The 18,690-nt window shown below is 33.6% G+C and overlaps 1 protein-coding gene across 2 annotated transcripts in view; it reads left to right on the forward strand.

Annotated features, from left to right (window-relative positions):
- The first annotated feature begins 3,819 nt into the window (after positions 1-3,819).
- PLOD2 (procollagen-lysine,2-oxoglutarate 5-dioxygenase 2) overlaps positions 3,820-18,690 on the forward strand; it is a 38,083-nt gene continuing 23,212 nt past the window's right edge. For both annotated transcript variants that reach the window (XM_015824667.1, XM_015824668.1), the window contains exons 1-3: positions 3,820-3,906; positions 6,996-7,132; positions 16,352-16,515. In XM_015824667.1, the coding sequence (XP_015680153.1) occupies positions 3,871-3,906; positions 6,996-7,132; positions 16,352-16,515 (337 nt within the window). In that variant the 5' untranslated portion in view covers positions 3,820-3,870. The remainder of the gene's footprint in view (positions 3,907-6,995; positions 7,133-16,351; positions 16,516-18,690) is intronic.

Raw genomic sequence — 18,690 nt, forward strand, 5'->3', positions numbered from 1 at the left:
TCTAAAAGGTTCGCCATCACTGGTATAGTCATATAGGACAGCCTGTCTTGGTAGCTTCTAGCCTTCATTGTGCTGCAGTTTCCATCATCTCCAGACAGCAAGATGGGACTTAGAATCCAACATAACGGAAGGGCAAAAGAATGGATAAAGTTCAAGAGAATGCCTACTTTTAGCATCTTGCACTCACATTTTTGTGAAATTAGTCATATTTTAGCTTGTATTTGTACCAATGGGGATTTGGCAATTCTGACCCTACAGATATTGCTCAATTTCAGTTCCCAACAACTTTAGCCAATATGGACAATTGTGAAAAAAAGCTAAGGATACACTTAAAGAAAGAAATAAGTTCCTCTCCTTGGAATGACTAGCAATGTTAAAAAATACTGTTCCTTAACTAATCGATGCTTAATTTTAGCACGAGATTTATATATACAATAATCTTACCTTGTTAAAATATGTAAAATAATCCATACTTATTGAAAATGGACTTTATACTAGTTCAAAGACCAATTTAAGTAAATGGTTTATTGTGTTTGGAGTATTTTGTGGAAGTGGGGAGAGTAGTTAATTAATGTATTACCTAAGTCATAAAATGACAATATAGTAGAATTCTGAATATATTTAATATTAGCTTTGTGCTAAACATTTTTCTGAATCTTCTATAATTTATAACAATGAAAATAAAATAAATCCACCAAAAATGTTTAAAGAAATTCTGAAACACCTTGAGAATAACATGGAAAAATAAAACCTTTTTGCAGAGTAAGAATGTTTCCAATAAAGTAGAAAATAGATTTTCGTTCATCATTGTTTCAAGTAGTATAAAGTATATTGTCTTTCCAGAATTTATCCTCAGAGGTTTGCTGACCAAGTTATATTCAAGGCAATAGAATTTTATCCAAATGATTTGAATTTTATATTCCTGTTGAAATTGATTCTTTTTTGCCTGTCATCTTTCACTAAGAGTTAATACATCCTAACATATAATCCCTGTTTTGTCACTCCCAGAGGGTGGCTTCATAAATTGCAAAAGCTGAAGTTTGCTTAATCATAATTTGGTGAACAAATCATAGTAGCCCTGGTCACACATGGTTCTAAACAAAACCAAGCAACCGCATTAATGCTTGATGCAACATGTGATTAAATTAATTTCATATAGGAGAATGTTGTTTGTTTATTTAGCAATTTTTGTTGCCTCTCAAAATACAAATTTTGCAAGCTGACACAAATAATAGAAATTAAATTAACCCTTTTCACACAATGAGCAATATAAACGTAAAATGTAGTCATACTTGCTTTTTTTAAAAAAAAAAAGTTGAAATATAATAGCTATTAAGTCACAAGAAGAAATTTAATAAACTATAAACTGACATTTTTTTAGCTTCAGAAGTCTTGATGAACAAGTAAGATCTTCATAGTTGAATTTAATATATAGTCTTTTCCTGCTTTATTGCTTGTAATCCTAAAAATCCACATCATGATCAAAATATTTGAAGTTCTTTTGTAAAGTTGTGTGTGCATTCAAAATATTAAAAAAGAACAGCATCTCTTTAAAGCAACCATATCTTTTTTTACATATCCATGCAAGTGAAAAAAATAAATGTTCATTCATTTGACTCCTGAAAGCAGACTAGTTTTTCTGTTTTTTTTTTCAGATTTGAGTAAAAAACAAGAGGAAAGATATGGTGCTTTTAAAAGCAGAACATCTATTCCTGTGCACTTTTGAATTACTTTTGACACATAAACAGAACTTATTACTTTAATTATTATTAGATTTTTATCCTGACTTTATCACTTCAAAGTAGCTAAAGGGGACAATCAATGGTGGGATTCAGCCGGTTTGCACGAGTTCAGCAGAACCGATACCTAACTTTTTGTTGAGTTTGGTGAACCGGTTACAATAAATCTGTGAGGAGTGTTGTGCTGGTGACACCACCACTACAAGGTGTGTTACGCTGGTGGTGCCGATGCCACAAGGCGTGTCATGCCGGTGATGACATCAGTGCGATGCATGTCGTGTCTGTGATAATGTCAGTGCGACATGCGTTGTGCCAGTGATGACAACAATGCAGTGATGATGAATATGCGAGGCGCGTAATGCTGGTGATTACGACTAACAGAACCAGTTAAATTATTTGAATCCCACCACTAGGACAAATGTACCAAGTATTCCTTCTTCCTGCTATTTTCCCACTCGGGTGGACTGGGCTGAGAGTGAAATAGAAAGGAATACAACTAAAAACATTATAGATAAATATTAATTTATAAATTTCCCTGTGCGGTATTCTGATTGGGATAGAATATTTGTAAACATTTAGACATTTTTGCTATGAAGTGATTAGAACAAAGGAGTGTTCATATGGTTGCAGAAAGCACATCTCTTATTTGTATCTCACACTTTGCTTCTTAATTCCCGAGAAAGGAGAATATTTGGAAGACTATTGGTAAGATAAAACGGGAGTAAGCAGGTTTTTGGCTTGCAAGGGGGATAATGATGATTTAATTAGAATCTAGTGTAAATCTTAAGATCATGAATTTATTTAGAATACCAGAAATGAATTGAATTTATAGTCCTTCCAAACAAAAGTCGTACATACAATATATCAAAGTTTCATCATTTCCACAATGTTATTCAAAATGGAATGGAAGTAATTTTATTGCTGCTGAGAGATTTGATTTGTCTTACTTAGTCATATGCAATCTCATTTTCTAGCATACTATACTTCTATTTTCTCTTTCACAAGCTTCATAATTCTTGCTCTGTAAACAAACAAGAAAAAATAGTAGGTTCATCATTGCGTTCTATGGTTCACAAGGAGATTTGTTAAAAATTATACTGCAATTTTCAATTCACTAGTACTTTTTTAAAAATAGTAACAACACCTATAATTAATACCATATCTAACAAATATTTTCCCTATACTGAAATATAACTAGTACTTCTTTTCCCCCCCTTTCGTTCAATTGTGTCCGATTGCCTAGACATCTTCTTGGCAAAATGGTTCAGGAATGGTTTGCCATTTCCTCTTCTCTAGGAGTAAAATAAAGTGACTGGTCCAAGGTCACCGAGCTGGCTTTTGCCAAAAGTGGGACTAGAATTCAGGGTCTCCTGATTTCTAGCTTAATACCTTAATAATTACATCAAATTGGCTCTCTATAATTAGTACTAATGGTGAGGCATTTAGAACAATACTCTGAGATAGAAATCCATTACTGACTAATTGTCAGTAACATTCAAATTGAAACCACTCAGAATGGATTTTCTCATTTGTGCTATACAAGTTTTTATTCTGAATATGAACATTTTGAAGCATTTTGGTTAGCAATAGTACCTGTGGAGGCCAAGTTGTAAATCTGGCCTGAACGTGTAATGGTTCCCATCCCATGTAATTGGACACTAACAATTCATTTAGACAGATGTTTTCCATAAGCCAGCTTTTGAAATAGATGTGACAGTTTTCATTCTAATCTTTAAAATGAAGTTTGTTGATGAATTGCATTTCATTCTAATTATAAATTTGCATAATTAAATAAAACTATTATTTAAATAGTAATGGATAATATCATATTTCCATTCAACAGTATTCTTTTATGCTGTTTTTGACATCTAAGTTTATGTAAATTTCTTAAATTCTGAGGTTCTGATGAAACAAATTAACTTAGTTTACTGTTATGATTTAAGGTGAAATGAAGATTTGATTTATTACAAGAGATGTTGGATGAGTTTAGCCAACTTCACAATTGTTCCTTATTTTTCAGAGCTATCTTATTTCATCAGTCAGGAACAAATGTCTTCTCTTTTTTCCTTCACTAGATAAGCTTTTAATTCTAACTATCGCAACCAAGGAAACAGATGGCTTCCACCGATTTATGCAATCAGCAAATCACTTCAACTACACAGTAAAGGTATTGTGTGTTCATTTGCCATTTCATGATGTTGCAGACAATTTCCACTCTGTGGACCTACATATATGACACATTTATGAATTAGGTTATACTATGCGAAAATAAAAACAGAATGAAATCAGAAAATCTTTCTGTTGCCATGTCCTGCATGTGTTTGCCAGCTCAATAATATTCCCTCCAATAGCACTTTGTTAGTGTTGCCTAGCTCTTAATCTTTCAGATGTAGTCTTTTACTCATTTTAAGAGACAGTTTCATAGAGTTATAGACTGAAACGCTGGCAAGATTTTTAACAGTCTGTAAATATTACCTTTTTGGGTTTCCATTCAATTATCTTCATGGTGCTTGCATCTGTTATGATTCAAAAATATTCCCTTTTATTCCATAATTTCATATTAACAATATCACCTCTTCCCATCTCAGTACAATTTATTTTTCGTTTGATGATTCAGCGAGATACTTGTTTTTCTGATTTAGTCAATACGAATATACAGATAATGGCTTCTATAGTTTTAGCACCATCATTTAAAAGTGAATATTACCAAGATATTCAGGACATAATCTATGATGTATCAGATTTCCTTTGATGTAAGACAAAAACTTTTTTATCCAATTAGTATTGAGGACATACTGAAAATTTGAAGTTGAAACTGGATTGTGTTTTGTGTTATGTTGCCAGTAAACTCTTTTTTATGAACAGCCTAGGCATATGTTTTGAAATTGTATGCTTAAAAGACTGCAAACACAGTTATGGTTTAGTAACTTTAAAATAAGCAATAACTGATCATGTGCCACCTATTTTCACATTGTATCTCTTTAAAAAGGAGAAAATATAACATATTTAAGAATGAAAGAACAGAGTTCATCTATGCAAAGAAAAATTGATTCACCTAACATATTTAGATTCTGTTGACTGTTTTGTAGCTAGTTTATAAGGTCTTAAAAAACAACCAAATTTACTTTTCATACCAACCTATATACTGATTGGAAATCAGGACATCAGGTATGAGCTTTCTCCCATTTTTCTAGTTTATCATAAGTTACCAGCTTGAGAAAAAAGCTTTGTAATCACTATCAAAAGGACTAAAGAAGACAGAAAGACCATGTTTGTTCTAATGTTTTGTACCTGTTAAAACCTTGATTCCTGCTCAATTTTTTTGGAACTTCCCAACCAGCTACTTCAGTAAATATCAGATAATGTAAAACTCATGGAACATTCTGCAGCTTAGTATTATGAAAGTACTTTAGCTACAATAGTGTAAAAGTATATTTTAGGCATTAGTCCAATTAGTCCAATGGAAAGAGATAGAGGTAAAGCACTAGAAGCTTTTTCCTAATTTGCACAAAAAGGAGCAGTTTTCCCAAGTCTACCCTTAACTTTTGGTTCTTCTGATATTTTAATTACAAGCATATGTTGTAAAAGTTAGTGAATATCAATCAGTTCTTTTAACACAAGTGGAGTAAGGGGTCAACTATTCTTTTCTTAAAAAAAAAGAAAAAGAAAAGTTAAAGTAAAGCCTATTATGCATATATACACTCTTTCAAATATCATGTCCTCTAAAGTTAATCCGTATTAAGTCAGCATTTCACTACTCATAAATTTTTGTATCCCAAACTACAGAAACCAATGACACCAGTTATCAAATATGAGATAATAATAATAATAATAATAATAATAATAATAATAATAATAATAATAATAATAATAATAATAATAATAATAAAATAAAAAAGTTGGAAGGGACCTTGGAGGTCATCGAGTCCAACCCCCTGCCCAGGCAGGAACCCTACACCATTTCAGACAAATGGCTGTCCAGTCTCTTCTTAAAAACTTCCAGTATTGGAGCATTCACCACTTCTGGAGGCAGGTTGTTCCATTGGTTAATTGTTCTAACTGTCAGGAAGTTTCTCCTTAGTTCTAGGTTGCTTCTCTCCTTGATCAGTTCCCCCCATTTTTTCTTTCACATGAAGTTACAAACAGCATTATCTTAGTGCAAGTTTACAACTCTTAGAATAGAATATATTATATTCTATATAATATAATAGAATATTCCATGAATTTTTGTAGACAAATATTTTGTGAGCTAGGCAGATGGTCACTGTAAATAGAATGATGGTACAGAACATATAAGGGTAGAAGTGTAAGTTTCTTAGATCTGGAGAAAGGAAATTGGAGATTATTTTATTATTATTTTTCCAAGTTGGTAAGCTTTCTTATTCAGTTAGACCTTGATTTTTGACCACAAATGAGCCCAACATTTCCATTGCTAAGCAGGGCAATTGAGTCATGCCCCAAGGCTACATCCTTTTTTGCAAGGATTATTAAGTGAATCACTACAGTTGTTAAGTGAATCATGAGGTAGTTAAGTAGTTAATCTGGCTTCCCCCATTGACTTTATTTATTAGAAATTCCCTAAGAAGGTTGCAAATGATAATTCAAGGCCTTGGGATGCTGTAAATACATGCTGGATGTCATATATATATAATAATATATATATTATTTTTTGTAGACAAAGGATATTTTTCTATTCTCCAATAGAACCAAATATATATACCTGAGGGTTGAACTATACTGTTCCTGGTGCCCTCTGATCTTGGTTGTTTGCTTACAGATGTTTCATTGCTTAAGTAATATCACCAGTCTGATGATGTTGGGTAATAAAATATCTACAAACAAACAATCAAGATCAGAGAGCACCAAACTCAGAATTAGTCCACTTTCAACACTGGACCCATGGTAGATGTTGCTATTAGTAGTAAACAAAAAATTGAATCTGTTGTTCACAACTAAAAAATGGCTATGAGAAATGTAAAAATTAGGTATGGGTAGAAATACTCTATAATTTTTGTCATCTGACTCAGTTTGAAAAACAGTGTGAAATTTATCTTGATTGATTTCAACACATTCAATTTTTGGCAGGTTTAGGAAAGATCCCTTTGTAAAAATCTGAAGCAGAACAGGATAAAACAAGAGCAGCTATGGATCTGACCCAGCCCAGTTGTCTGTGTTCTTCTTAACTACTGAAATGATGGCAACATATTTTTAATAAAGAAAAACAGAAAATAAAAACAATGTTATTTCTTTTTTTAGGTCTTAGGCAAAGGTGAAAAGTGGAAAGGAAGAGAGGGACCAAATTCTATTGGTGGAGGTCAGAAAGTACGTCTGTTAAAATCTGCATTGGAGACGTATGCTGATCAAGAAGATTTGGTGGTTATGTATGTGGATTGGTAAGAAGAATTCCTTGTTTGGGTTTCACATTCTAGTCATTGGGAAAGTCATAATATTGTTAGTTTTGTTGCATCATGCTGGATGTTTTCTGATGTTCTTAAGGAACAGAAATAGAATCTGTTTTCTATGTCCAGCTTTTTTTTTCCCCTAGTGGACTTAGAGATGTAAAACATTTTCAGAAACTATTGCAGTTATATTCTTGAAGATGTCAAAGAGATTATTAAGACTTTAGAAGGTATGAACTGTACAGCCCAGAATTGTATCGCTCATTCTTATTGTATGAGTTAGTCCTTTCAGTCAGAAAAGACTGGCAACATGTCTTTTTAACTAGCAATATTAAATGCATAGAAACTGTAGCTATATAATAGCAGCATGCCAATCTTCTGAAATGGAAAATCAGATGCTGAGTCATGAACTTAGATACTACGTTTCTTATATCTCTGGATCAGACAAGCATTTTAACATTTGTCATTGATATGGAAGAAATGCAATTTTCACAGATGTAGAGGGGGATTTAAGTATTCCACTTTGCCTTTGTTTTGTTAATAAAATATTTGTTAATAATAATTTTTTACTTTTATTGAAGTTAAGTGGTCATCACACAGTTAACCTCTGGACTAATTATAAAGCAGTAATTAGAACAAATTAACAAAAGCAATCTGGCTATCCCAACATATTCCTTTTTTTTTTTTTTTTTGCCTGACTGCTTTGTGACTACTTTAACAAATAGTCTGGATGATTCTTTTCTGGGACAGACAAAGGGTAGAAGAAGCCAGCAGAACAATATTAGGTCATTCTGCTTTGTGGTGAAGAAAATTCTGTCTGGAAAGCTGTGCTCTCTGTTGCATCTGGATCATGTCACCGGATTAACATTTCTACTTTCAGCTTTGGAAAGAGGGAAAATGTAGCTCTGAGCCAGCTACCACTTTCCTCTGTGTGTGTCACCTTTTCCTTCTTTTGCATTGTTCTTTATCTCAGTCTCTGGTTTGGTGAATTTGCCCAGAGGCTGTTTGTAGCATCAACCAGACAGCTTTTGGAAACAGAAGAAATCCCAAAGCAAATTTCTTTTCTTTCATCCTTCTGCCAAAACTTGGGGAAAGTGTGACAGTGAAAATTTTTAGAAACCTACTAGGTATTCCCTAATTATACCAAAAAATTATACCAATAAATTATGCATATAATTTATTTCCCTTCTGCAAATTCTCACCATACTCTTAGAACATGAAAAGAGTCTGTTTTCTTTTCCTTTTGTAAAACAGCACCTCTCTGTCTGGTACCCTCCTCGACTCCAAATAGGATTAGTAGCTTTTAAAAGATAAAACTCTTCAAGTCAGGCTCAACTTCTGAAGACTGAATCGTGTGCTTTTCTGGGAAGGATTACAGAAGTAATTCACCGTTACCATTTACCATGGATTTTCACTTAACTTGTTTATCAAATTTCCAATCTAGGTTCATTATATGCTCTTCTACAAGAATCATAGCTTGTTAATAGGTATTGCAAAACTGCTCTTTTCAATCAGTGTAAGTCATCTTTTAATAATCTGAAATGTCTTTATTTTCCAATTCTAAGTTTTTTGATGTTACATTTTCTATTACTTAATATACCATATTTGATATCTTACTTCTGGTTTATTTAAGTGTTGTACTTTGTTACTGTTGCAAATTTAACACTCTACTGTAAAATTTCCCACAACCTTTGATATAATTAATTGTTACAATCTTTTCTGACACTAAAAGTAGAGCATCCATTTAACCCTTGACCATTAGAATATTTGCTTGCTATGATTAAAAACATCCATGCTAGTCAGAATTTTTTGGAGAAATGGAGACATGTAGTCACCCAGCATCTTGTGACTGTAATTTATGTACATAATGCACAAGGATGAAATGCATGTATACATTTCCCTTCTATGTGGTCTGTTGCATCTTATTCTATAATATTTATGTATCCTGGCAGAAAGGTATACCAATGCTTCACACAAAAGGTTTCATGAATAAATTCTTTAGAATGAAAGGTATTGTTTTAAAAAAGTTCTTGAGAACAAAAGTGGGGATAATAGAATTCAGCCTGGGGAAATTTTCTGGAATTATTTCTTAATTAATTAGATTTATATGGCCAACCACTCACTCTCAGTGACTTTAGGTGGCTTACAAACAATATAACATTAGATAAATCAATGAGCATTCTGCAGAAAGCTGCTGTGGAATTTATATATTTATCACATTTCTACACCATCGATCTTACCTAAGGGACTCTGAGTAGTTTGTGGAATGTTTTTGGCAACAGGAAAGAGAAATAATATTAGGATTCTCAAGGAGCCTGAATTGCCATTATACAGTTTTTATATTGATAGACAAATGTGAATTTTGTAGTTAGGTAGTTAGACCTTGAAAACTTTGGAAGTTAGAGCTTCCTTATATTTTCCATTGTTATGGATTACTTTTTTTAAAGACACAAATAAATAAGTTCATGATGACCATAGAAAGACTGTGAATTTAGGTCTCTATTGATATTTTTATTATGTAGAAGACCCATATCTGTTCATTCACAATTAGGATAAATCTTGGGTTGTTGTGTGCATAGTTAATGGAGTAACTAATAAATTTTACCCAGAAAATCATATTTTTTTAGTTGATCATTGCTATGATTTCCTTTGCTGATTAAAAACCCATGGAATGGATGAATTAGCTACCTTTTTTAAAAAAATAATTTTTTAAAATTAAAAAAAACTTTTTTAAAAAAGAAAATAAATGAGCAAAATAATGGCTGCATTTTTGTGACATATTTCAGGTTCTAAAAGGGTTATGAACTTGTCTTGCACAGTTTAAACTTGAACTCTAGAGATTATTACTGATCCTGACAGATAGATAGTGGAAACTCCCATTTATACCATGATGTAAAGAAATGTTTTGAGGTTCTGAAAAGAAAATAAGAGACCATATCTGTCTATTCTCTCTCTCTCTCTCTCTCTCTCTCTCTCTCTCTCTCTCTCTCTCTCTCTCTCTCTCTCCACACACACACACACACATACACACATCATCATCATCATCATCATCATCATCATCTAGAATTAGTCATGAAGTTCTTCAGGAATATTAATAAAATGTTTAAATATCTTATTCTAAAAATTGAATAATATGGAATTATATTATTTATATAATATAACATAATTTATATAATTTGGAGTAATATGGAGACTGCTGTACCTTTTAATTTTGATTTGTAGTAATTCCTGGAAAAGCACTACTTTAGCAATAATTTTTCCAACAATTGAACTAGGTGTCCAGACATAGAATACCATCGGCATTCTTTAAAGTTTTTTTTTCAGAAATATATATCCAGATGTGAATAGAGTTTCTGCAAAGTAATACATGTTTTAAATAGTAACATCTGTGAGATGCATCAGTTTGTGCTGACAGCTTAAGCCCTATTCAGTCCTTAGAGAACAGAATTTATTCCAAGTATTCAAAGTTTTCCATAGTTGTCAGTAAGTTGAAGGTTTAGTATGAGATGGTGAATTATTAAATTAATGAATAATAATAATAATAATAATAATAATAATAATAATAATAATAATAATAATAATAATAATAATAATAATAATAATAATAATAAAGTTGGAAGAGACCTTGGAGGTCATCTAGTCCAACCCCCTGCTCAGGCAGGAAACCTTATACCATTTCAGACACATGGCTGTCCAATCTCTTCTTAAAAACTTCCAGTGTTGGAATAATAATATTAACTCATAAAATGAAGTAGATGTTAATGAAATGTAAATTAATGGAAACCTAGGGTTTGTATTAGCCTGCCCACTTTTTGAACTGAAGGTTCTGACGTGATGTTCAAAAGTGCAGACCACAGCATGAAACACTTCTTACTCCTGAATTATAGGAAACATTTCTTGTCTTTGGAATATAGATTGAACTATAGGACCATTTTAGTTGTACATATGAAGCTTCCTACCTATATATATGCAAACACCTGGGGATTGCATTAGAAAACCTCAAGATCTCCTCCAACCGTATTATTCTATTACTCTATTAAAATGACGTTAAGTTCTATACTGAGTTGTTGATAAAGGTAAAATACCGAGAACATTTCTTTCCTCATTCATATGCCGAAGGACATGTTTTCTCTTAATGTCCAAATAAGTTTACATTCTCCTTTTATCTTAATTACTAGGAATATGTTATAGTAAGTGTAAACACGAAACTGAAAATAGCTAAATGAATCATAGAGCAATTTCTCAAGCAGGCTTTTTCAGGGAAAGAGGGAGTTAGCAAACTTAATCCTGGGCAGTTTTGTAGTGGTTATAGTTAAGAAATTGTTATAATTTAGGTATGTATTTTGGTGATTAACTTGGAAAGCTTTTCATTTTTTGACAGAGTTCTGATCACTCTTTACTTATACAGTAGATGATTATCCTGCCTTTATTTTTGTACAACTCAAGGCAGTTGGACTAAGAAAGAGAGATTGTAGTAAAATTGTAAAAATAATCCAGCCAGTTTTCATGCCTAAAGGCCTCAGAAAAATAGAATTTATGGTATTCCAGTTCCTATTCCAGTATCTTAACCTCTACATTAAATCTCATTTTGATATGCTTCTTGGAGTCTGATGTGAGCAAACCAAGGTACATGTTTAGTTGCTCTCTATTCACGATATTCCTTGTACTTAACATATTCTACATTCAATTAGTTCATTTTTAAAAGAAAAAAAAATAATGAAAGTTATTAGATTTTTGAGATTCTTTTTAGATTTTAAATGAAATTTAGGATTGCAACCATTGTAATAATAGAATCAAATACAGCCTATATATTCAATGGTTCTGTCTTATTTTTAGTCGCTAAGATCCTAAGGCAACATACTCTGATTTAAAAGCTTTAACATTTACTCTGAATTATACTGGAAAGAGATACAGAAAGTGACCCAAATTCACCAAATAAGTGTTTGTGATTTTAACAGGCACTTAATAGGCATTCATATTCTATCTACTTATCTTACAAGAGCTCAGGAGGATATATATAGTATTATTTGATTCAGTTTATATCTATAGATGATAGAAAGAGAAAATAAAAACTAGGAAAATGTCAGTTCACTTCCAAACCTGGTAGCCAATTTTTCTTAGCATATGTCTCTTCTAAATCATCTAAACATGGTACATTATGTACGCCATATATGAATTCATAAAAATTAGTTTGATAGGCCTGGTGTTAAGATCAGTTTGGAAAGGGAAACCTTATTATCTTTTACTGACCCTACAATCCAAACTTTTCCATTCAAAGGGATGCTAATGTTCAAATCATTGCATCTGTGTTGTAACAAAATTCTGAAGTGGTTCATGGTCTGGTCAAGAAGTAGTGGACCTTTAGCAGTTCAGTTAACTTTTCCTAAGCTCTACATTAATATACTTTTCCATGATTAGGATTTTAAAGTTACTACTACAGACATAGCATATGGCATGGATATAGCATATGGCATGGATATAGTATAATTTTTAGTTTTTTAAAAACAAACCTATCATGCATGTACCAAAAAGATTTTATTTTGGCTAGCATCCTTTGATATGGTGGCATTTGTTCTACTAAATGGCAAATGTACAAAAAGGGGAAAGTTAAAAATCAACCACCATCTCCTCCTCCTCCTCCTCCTCCTCCTCCTCCTGCTTCAATTCTGCCTAAGTTGGGTTTTTTTTTATCTTCTTTCTTTCTTTTATTTCATTAGCAATTATAGAATGGAGGCTTCAGTACTAAGTAACTAGCTCCAGATCAAAACCTTTATAGCATTAAAAAATATATCCTTTGATGTGATTTGAAGCAGTTTTTCTTTATCTTATACTCAATAGCATATGAAAAAGTCAGATAATTTAAGCATGTAATATCAATATTCTAACTTATAATTAATACTGATAGAACATTTCTTTGTCTTTTATTTCTAATATTTGATAAGAACAATAGAATGTTAGTAATTAATTCTGTACAAATATCACTTATTGAAACAATATAACAACAGTATAATAAAAGGGGGAATTGGAAAAATGGCAAGGGTGTAGCATTAAAATTTTAGGGAAGGAAAAGCATTGGAATATTGATGGCAATGGGAAGTGCAATTCTGGGAAATGAGTGACAGCAGCTGGAAGGAGGCAAAAAAAGGAAGGCCATGGGATGGAAGTGAAATATGCCACTCAAAGTCATTGACTACAGCAAAAGGGAAGGAAAAGAACTTTAAGTGTGTCTGTGTGTGTGAGAGAGAGAGAGGGGGGGTGAATTGTAAGTACTGGGATATGCTGCATTGGGAGATGCTTTGGAAGGACAGCAGAGAGAGGATGTGTAATAGCCTTGCCCTTCTTATCCTATGAGATTGTTCCAGAATCCCTGCAGCTTTTGTTTTAGCCAAAATCCAAACAGCACACAGAGTTCTGCAATTTCTTTTTTCTTTTTGCCCAGTTGTGGCCAATGGCTAATCCAGAACAATTTGGCAAGACTTTAGAGACACTCTGTGTTTGTTTCAGGTTCGAAACAAAATTACATTTTCTGTTTCATGGACATGACTAAGATGAAAATAAAAAAGCCAGAAATATTTCAGACAGCTGGAGCAGCAGTATGAAAATGCAATGTGAAAAATTAAAAAGGTAGAGACATTAAAAACAGAAAATAGGAATAGATAAAGAGTATATTTCTGCACAATCCTATTTAATTGAAATTAATCAAGGAGAGAACCAATACATAAGTTTCCTGACAGTAAGAATAATTAATCAGTGGAGCAATCTGCGTCCCGAAGTTGTGGATGCTCCAACACTGGAGGTTTTTAAGAAGAGATTGGACAAACCATTTGTCTGAGTTAGTTTTCTGCCCGAGTAGGGGGTTGGACTAGAAGACCTCCAAGGTTCCTTTCAACTCTTGTTATTCTGATTTATGATTACAAATATGGAAGAAAAAATATTCTTTTCCATATCCATTTGGGGAACTGAAGGTATAAAAACTGCAAGGGACTGTAGATGCTGTATTTGCATCTACAATATAGTTGTCTTGTGATAATGTAGAGAAACTTCCGGTGGTGACAGGGATTCTTGAAAATATTTGAAGAGTGGCAGTGGGACATTAGGAATAAAACAAGCACACACAAAACCACAATAATTAATTCAATAATTCAATAGTTATAGATATACGAAATTAATGTTATATCTTTAAGGAAAGACAGCCTCTACATTTCATCAAGTTGCTATTGTATCAATTGCACTTGCAGAAAAAGTATGGCACGGGTATCACAAAGGTGCTGGAGTAGAGATTTGGTTCAATGGATTGGATCATGTTGTTGGAACATGTTCTAAGGCAGGGCTTTTCAACCAGTGGTACGGGTGCCACCTGTGGTACATTGGCACCTGGCAGGTGGTACGCGACCATCCTAGAAAAGTGGTAGCGGGGGAGGGGAATGAGCTGAACTGGTGGCAGCACCTGAGTGAGAGATAGCTGGAGCTGCAGGGCTGTCAGGGCTCAGTGGAAGCACCAGGATCAGTGCCAGGCTCCAGCTGGAGCTCAGCATTGATCCTTGTGCTTCTGCTGAGCCCAGAAGAAGCGCTGATCAGCTGGAATGTTGTAGCATCTCCAGGGTCTTGTGATTTACATTCAGATGCTTGGCAACTGATTCATAAGTATGATGGTCACAGTGTCCCAGGGTCATGTGAAGTGACCAAAACCTGCTGCAACCACCCAGCAGACAGGGGGAATAAAAACCAAACACCCCCCCACCCCACCCTCGCTGCCAATCCTCAACAGAAATGCTCACAACAATGAAAACCTCGGACAGGAGGAAGAGCACCACTGGGTGGGCAGGCGGGTGTCTTGCTTGGCTGTGGCTTGGGGGGGGACTTTTTTCAGTGCCATTGTAACTTTGAACAGTCACTAAGCGAATTGTTGTAAGTCGAGGACTACCTATACTTTATCACTTTTTTCCTTTTTTTTTGGTCATCAAGTTTTTGACACCTTGCTAGGCGACTGGTGGTACTTGCATATTGCCATATCCTAAAAGTGGTACAATGGGTGAAAAGGTTGAAAAGCCCTGTTCTAAGGCAAATGTTTCTCAACCTGGACAACTTTAAGCTACTACTAAGTAGGCAACACCTAGGGACAGCTAGATATTATCTATCTGGGATTTGTTTGAGAATGCAAATTAAAGGTTACGAATCAACTATTTTGGAAACTATTCTCCACTGATTTCTGTCTGCGCATGTAAAACACAGGGCACATTATAGCCAGTGCCCAGTGTTTTACATGCATTTTTCTATCAGTCCTGATCTAGGTTGAATGAAAGAAAATTTCCATTACAATTTCTTTCAAAGTAAAAATGAATGTTTGTTTGTTTATTTCTTAAATTTATTTATCACCTCCTGGACTACTCTGGTAGCTTACAATAATAAAAAGAAAAAAAAAGATTAAAAATATAAAAATAACAATAGTAAATAATATCATGTAGTAGTTCATGTAATATCATGAATTATCCTGGGTGGAATTTGGAAGTATAGGACAGGATGGAAGAATGTCCTGTTCTGTAGCTTTGTAGCCTCTCTAGCTTTCCTGCTTCCTAAAAGAAGCCCCTATGAGACAACTCCTTACATGACGTGTTTTGGACTAAGAAGTGTGGGCAGCCACAGAGGCTTCAGAATGTAGGGAAATTGTGTAATAGAAGATAACAGCTTCAGCTCTACCACCTCCAACAGCCTTGTAAACTCTGAAACACACCATGGGGAATTGAATGGAATTTCTCATGAGCTTGGAAAATATAGCAAAAAATGAAACTCACAGGAGAAGAAAATTTCTGTTGAATGTTGAGGTTTCTGCACATTGGTTTCAGTTGTAGAAGGAACATACTGAAAAGCAGAGTAAATGGTCTCTCTCCCATGCTATTTCTCTACAATTCTTTCAGAAAACCTTTTTCCCACCTTCTTGGCCTCAGTATTGGAAATACATTAGAATGGTAAAAATGGCTGCAGCGATAAATGGACAGAAGCAAATAGACTTGTTTTGAAAGAAAAATTGGAAATAACCTGAGGCTAAGTGAATGAGATAAAAAATAGAGTTGTCTCATTTTTCTAAATGTAAAGTTTACATCTGAATAACACCTGAATCCTTACACTATAAAGGTAGAATTGTTCTCTTTTGTTGAATGCTACTGTTGAAGTGTAGAAATGCTTTTTAACAGTCACTTTTTCTACTCTCTTTAGTTATGATGTTATATTTGCTGGAGGACCTGAGGAATTATTGAAGAAGTTTCAGCAAATTAACCATAAAGTTGTATTTGCAGCAGATGGCTTGATATGGCCTGATAAAAGATTGTCTGACAAATACCCGATTGTCCGCAGTGGAAAACGATTCCTTAATGCTGGAGGTAAGTAGTATTTTTCAAAGTCAAACGTGGAAAAATGGCATGCTGTGCAAATTTGCTTTCTTTCTTAATTATATTTTGAAACATTTTGAAGAGGAAATGTACATTATTAATAAGAGTAATTTCAGATAAGTTTATCTCATTTCCCATCTCCTTTTCTTATCAACAAGAGCTGAGGTAGGCAAAAGGAAAGATGAAAAGAGAAAAGCGGGAGACAGTTAAATTAGTATTTTTCAAACCTGGCAACTTTAAGATGTGTGGATTCAATTCCCTAATTTCCCAGAATTCCCTATGCTTGTTAAGGAATTCTGGAATCAAAACCAACATATCTTCAGGTTGCCAATTTGGAAGAACACTGTTTTAGATAGAAGCTGACAAAGTACTTATAAAGCAACATAGGGTTTTCTTACACAACTAGCTTGTTTGAAGAATGTTGCAAAAATTCCTCAGAATGTTTTTCAGGCAAGGAAAATTGCTTAGGCAAATTTGCACATTCCTAAAAGTACTCTAACTGATAAGCCGTAGTTATCACAGATAGCCTATTATTATGTGACACTAGAAAGATGATTATATATAGAAACTACAATCTTTCTGTACTGGAATGATTCATGTTCTCCTTTGTCCTTTCCTGGGCTGAATTGAATTTAATAATAATAATAATAATAATTTAATTTATATACCGCCCTTCTCCCGTAGGACTCAGGGCGGTGCACAGCATATTAAAAACAAATACAAATACAAAATAGAAATATAAACCCCTATAAAACCAAATTAAAAACCAAATATTTCTCAATGTTTCTAACATAGCTCTGTTCAGTAACATTTCAAGAAATTAAAATGGTTGCTGGCTGCTTCTTCATCTGTCATCTAATGACTCTAGCCAGAATACATATAATATATATTAGGGCTGAAACGCCCATATATATATGGGCGTTTAGCCATTTGGATAATTTGGAAATTTAGCCAGTTCTGCAGATACCCACTGTTCATATTTTTTTTAAGGAGGGCATTGTTTTAGGTTGAGAGGTTACAGTTATTATTTAATTTTCATTTGAAGTTAGTTACAGTGCCATCTCCCCAACAGGCATTCATGAAACTTTGGTCAGGAACTAGAAACAGAGATAGAAACAGAGATATGGATGTGATACTTAATCCCTGTTCTTCCCTCTGGACTTGGGAGCCCATACACTGTGTAAATCTTCTGGAACACAATGGCAGCATTTTGACTGTGCCATTCAGTGTATGCTGTTCCTACCTGCATCTTACACCCTGCTACTATGTTGAACGGTTTGTGAGGCCTCTTTGTCTAATGTCATACTGCTTCCCTGAATCTAGTGCTTTTTGGAGAGATGATTTTACCAAATTTTCTAATGTTTATCCATTATTTTTATCTGCTATAATAACAATGTTTTAATTTTCTTACTGATGTTTGCACATTTTTAATGCCAGCAACTCTGAGTTTCATTTTATTTTTCACAACTGACAATTACAACAATAAATATTATAAATTGAATTGAAATATCATTTTGATTTTCACTTAGGTAGATAGATAGATAGATAGATAGATAGATAGATAGATAGATAGATAGATAGATAGATAGATAGATAGATAGATAGATAGATAGATAGATAGACAGACAGATAGATAGATAGATAGATGGATGGATGGATGGATGGATGGATGGATGGATGGATGGATGGATGGAGGAATATAAAGACAAATATATAAAGAAAGGGAAGAAACAATATAAATCTGTGCAGAAAGAAAAATAATTTATGCCTATATCTTCTTCATCTGTCTATCTTTGTAAGTTTATCTGACAGCCAGTTTGATGTGGTAGTTAAGGCATCAGTCTAGAAACCGGGAGACCATGAGTTCCAGTCTCATCTTAGACACAAAGCCAGCTGGGTGACCTTGGGCCAATCACTTTCTTTCAGCCCTAATAAGGAGGCAATGGCAAATGACTTCTGAAAAACCTTACCAAGAAAATTGCAGGAACATTTCCAGGCAATCTCCAAGAATCAAACATGATGGACTAGAAGGAAAACAAATACAACCTACTGTATCATAATTGTTCCTTTTCTTTTTTAAAGAAATCTAATAATTTAATCATGTGAAATAATTTTATCAGCCTTCTTTTGTCAATGTAAAACCACCTCATAAATAGAAAGTTAATG

This window comes from Protobothrops mucrosquamatus, unplaced genomic scaffold (assembly GCF_001527695.2).
Source record: "Protobothrops mucrosquamatus isolate PMUCROS unplaced genomic scaffold, P.Mucros_1.0 scaffold2317, whole genome shotgun sequence".
NCBI classification, from domain to species: domain Eukaryota; kingdom Metazoa; phylum Chordata; class Lepidosauria; order Squamata; family Viperidae; genus Protobothrops; species Protobothrops mucrosquamatus.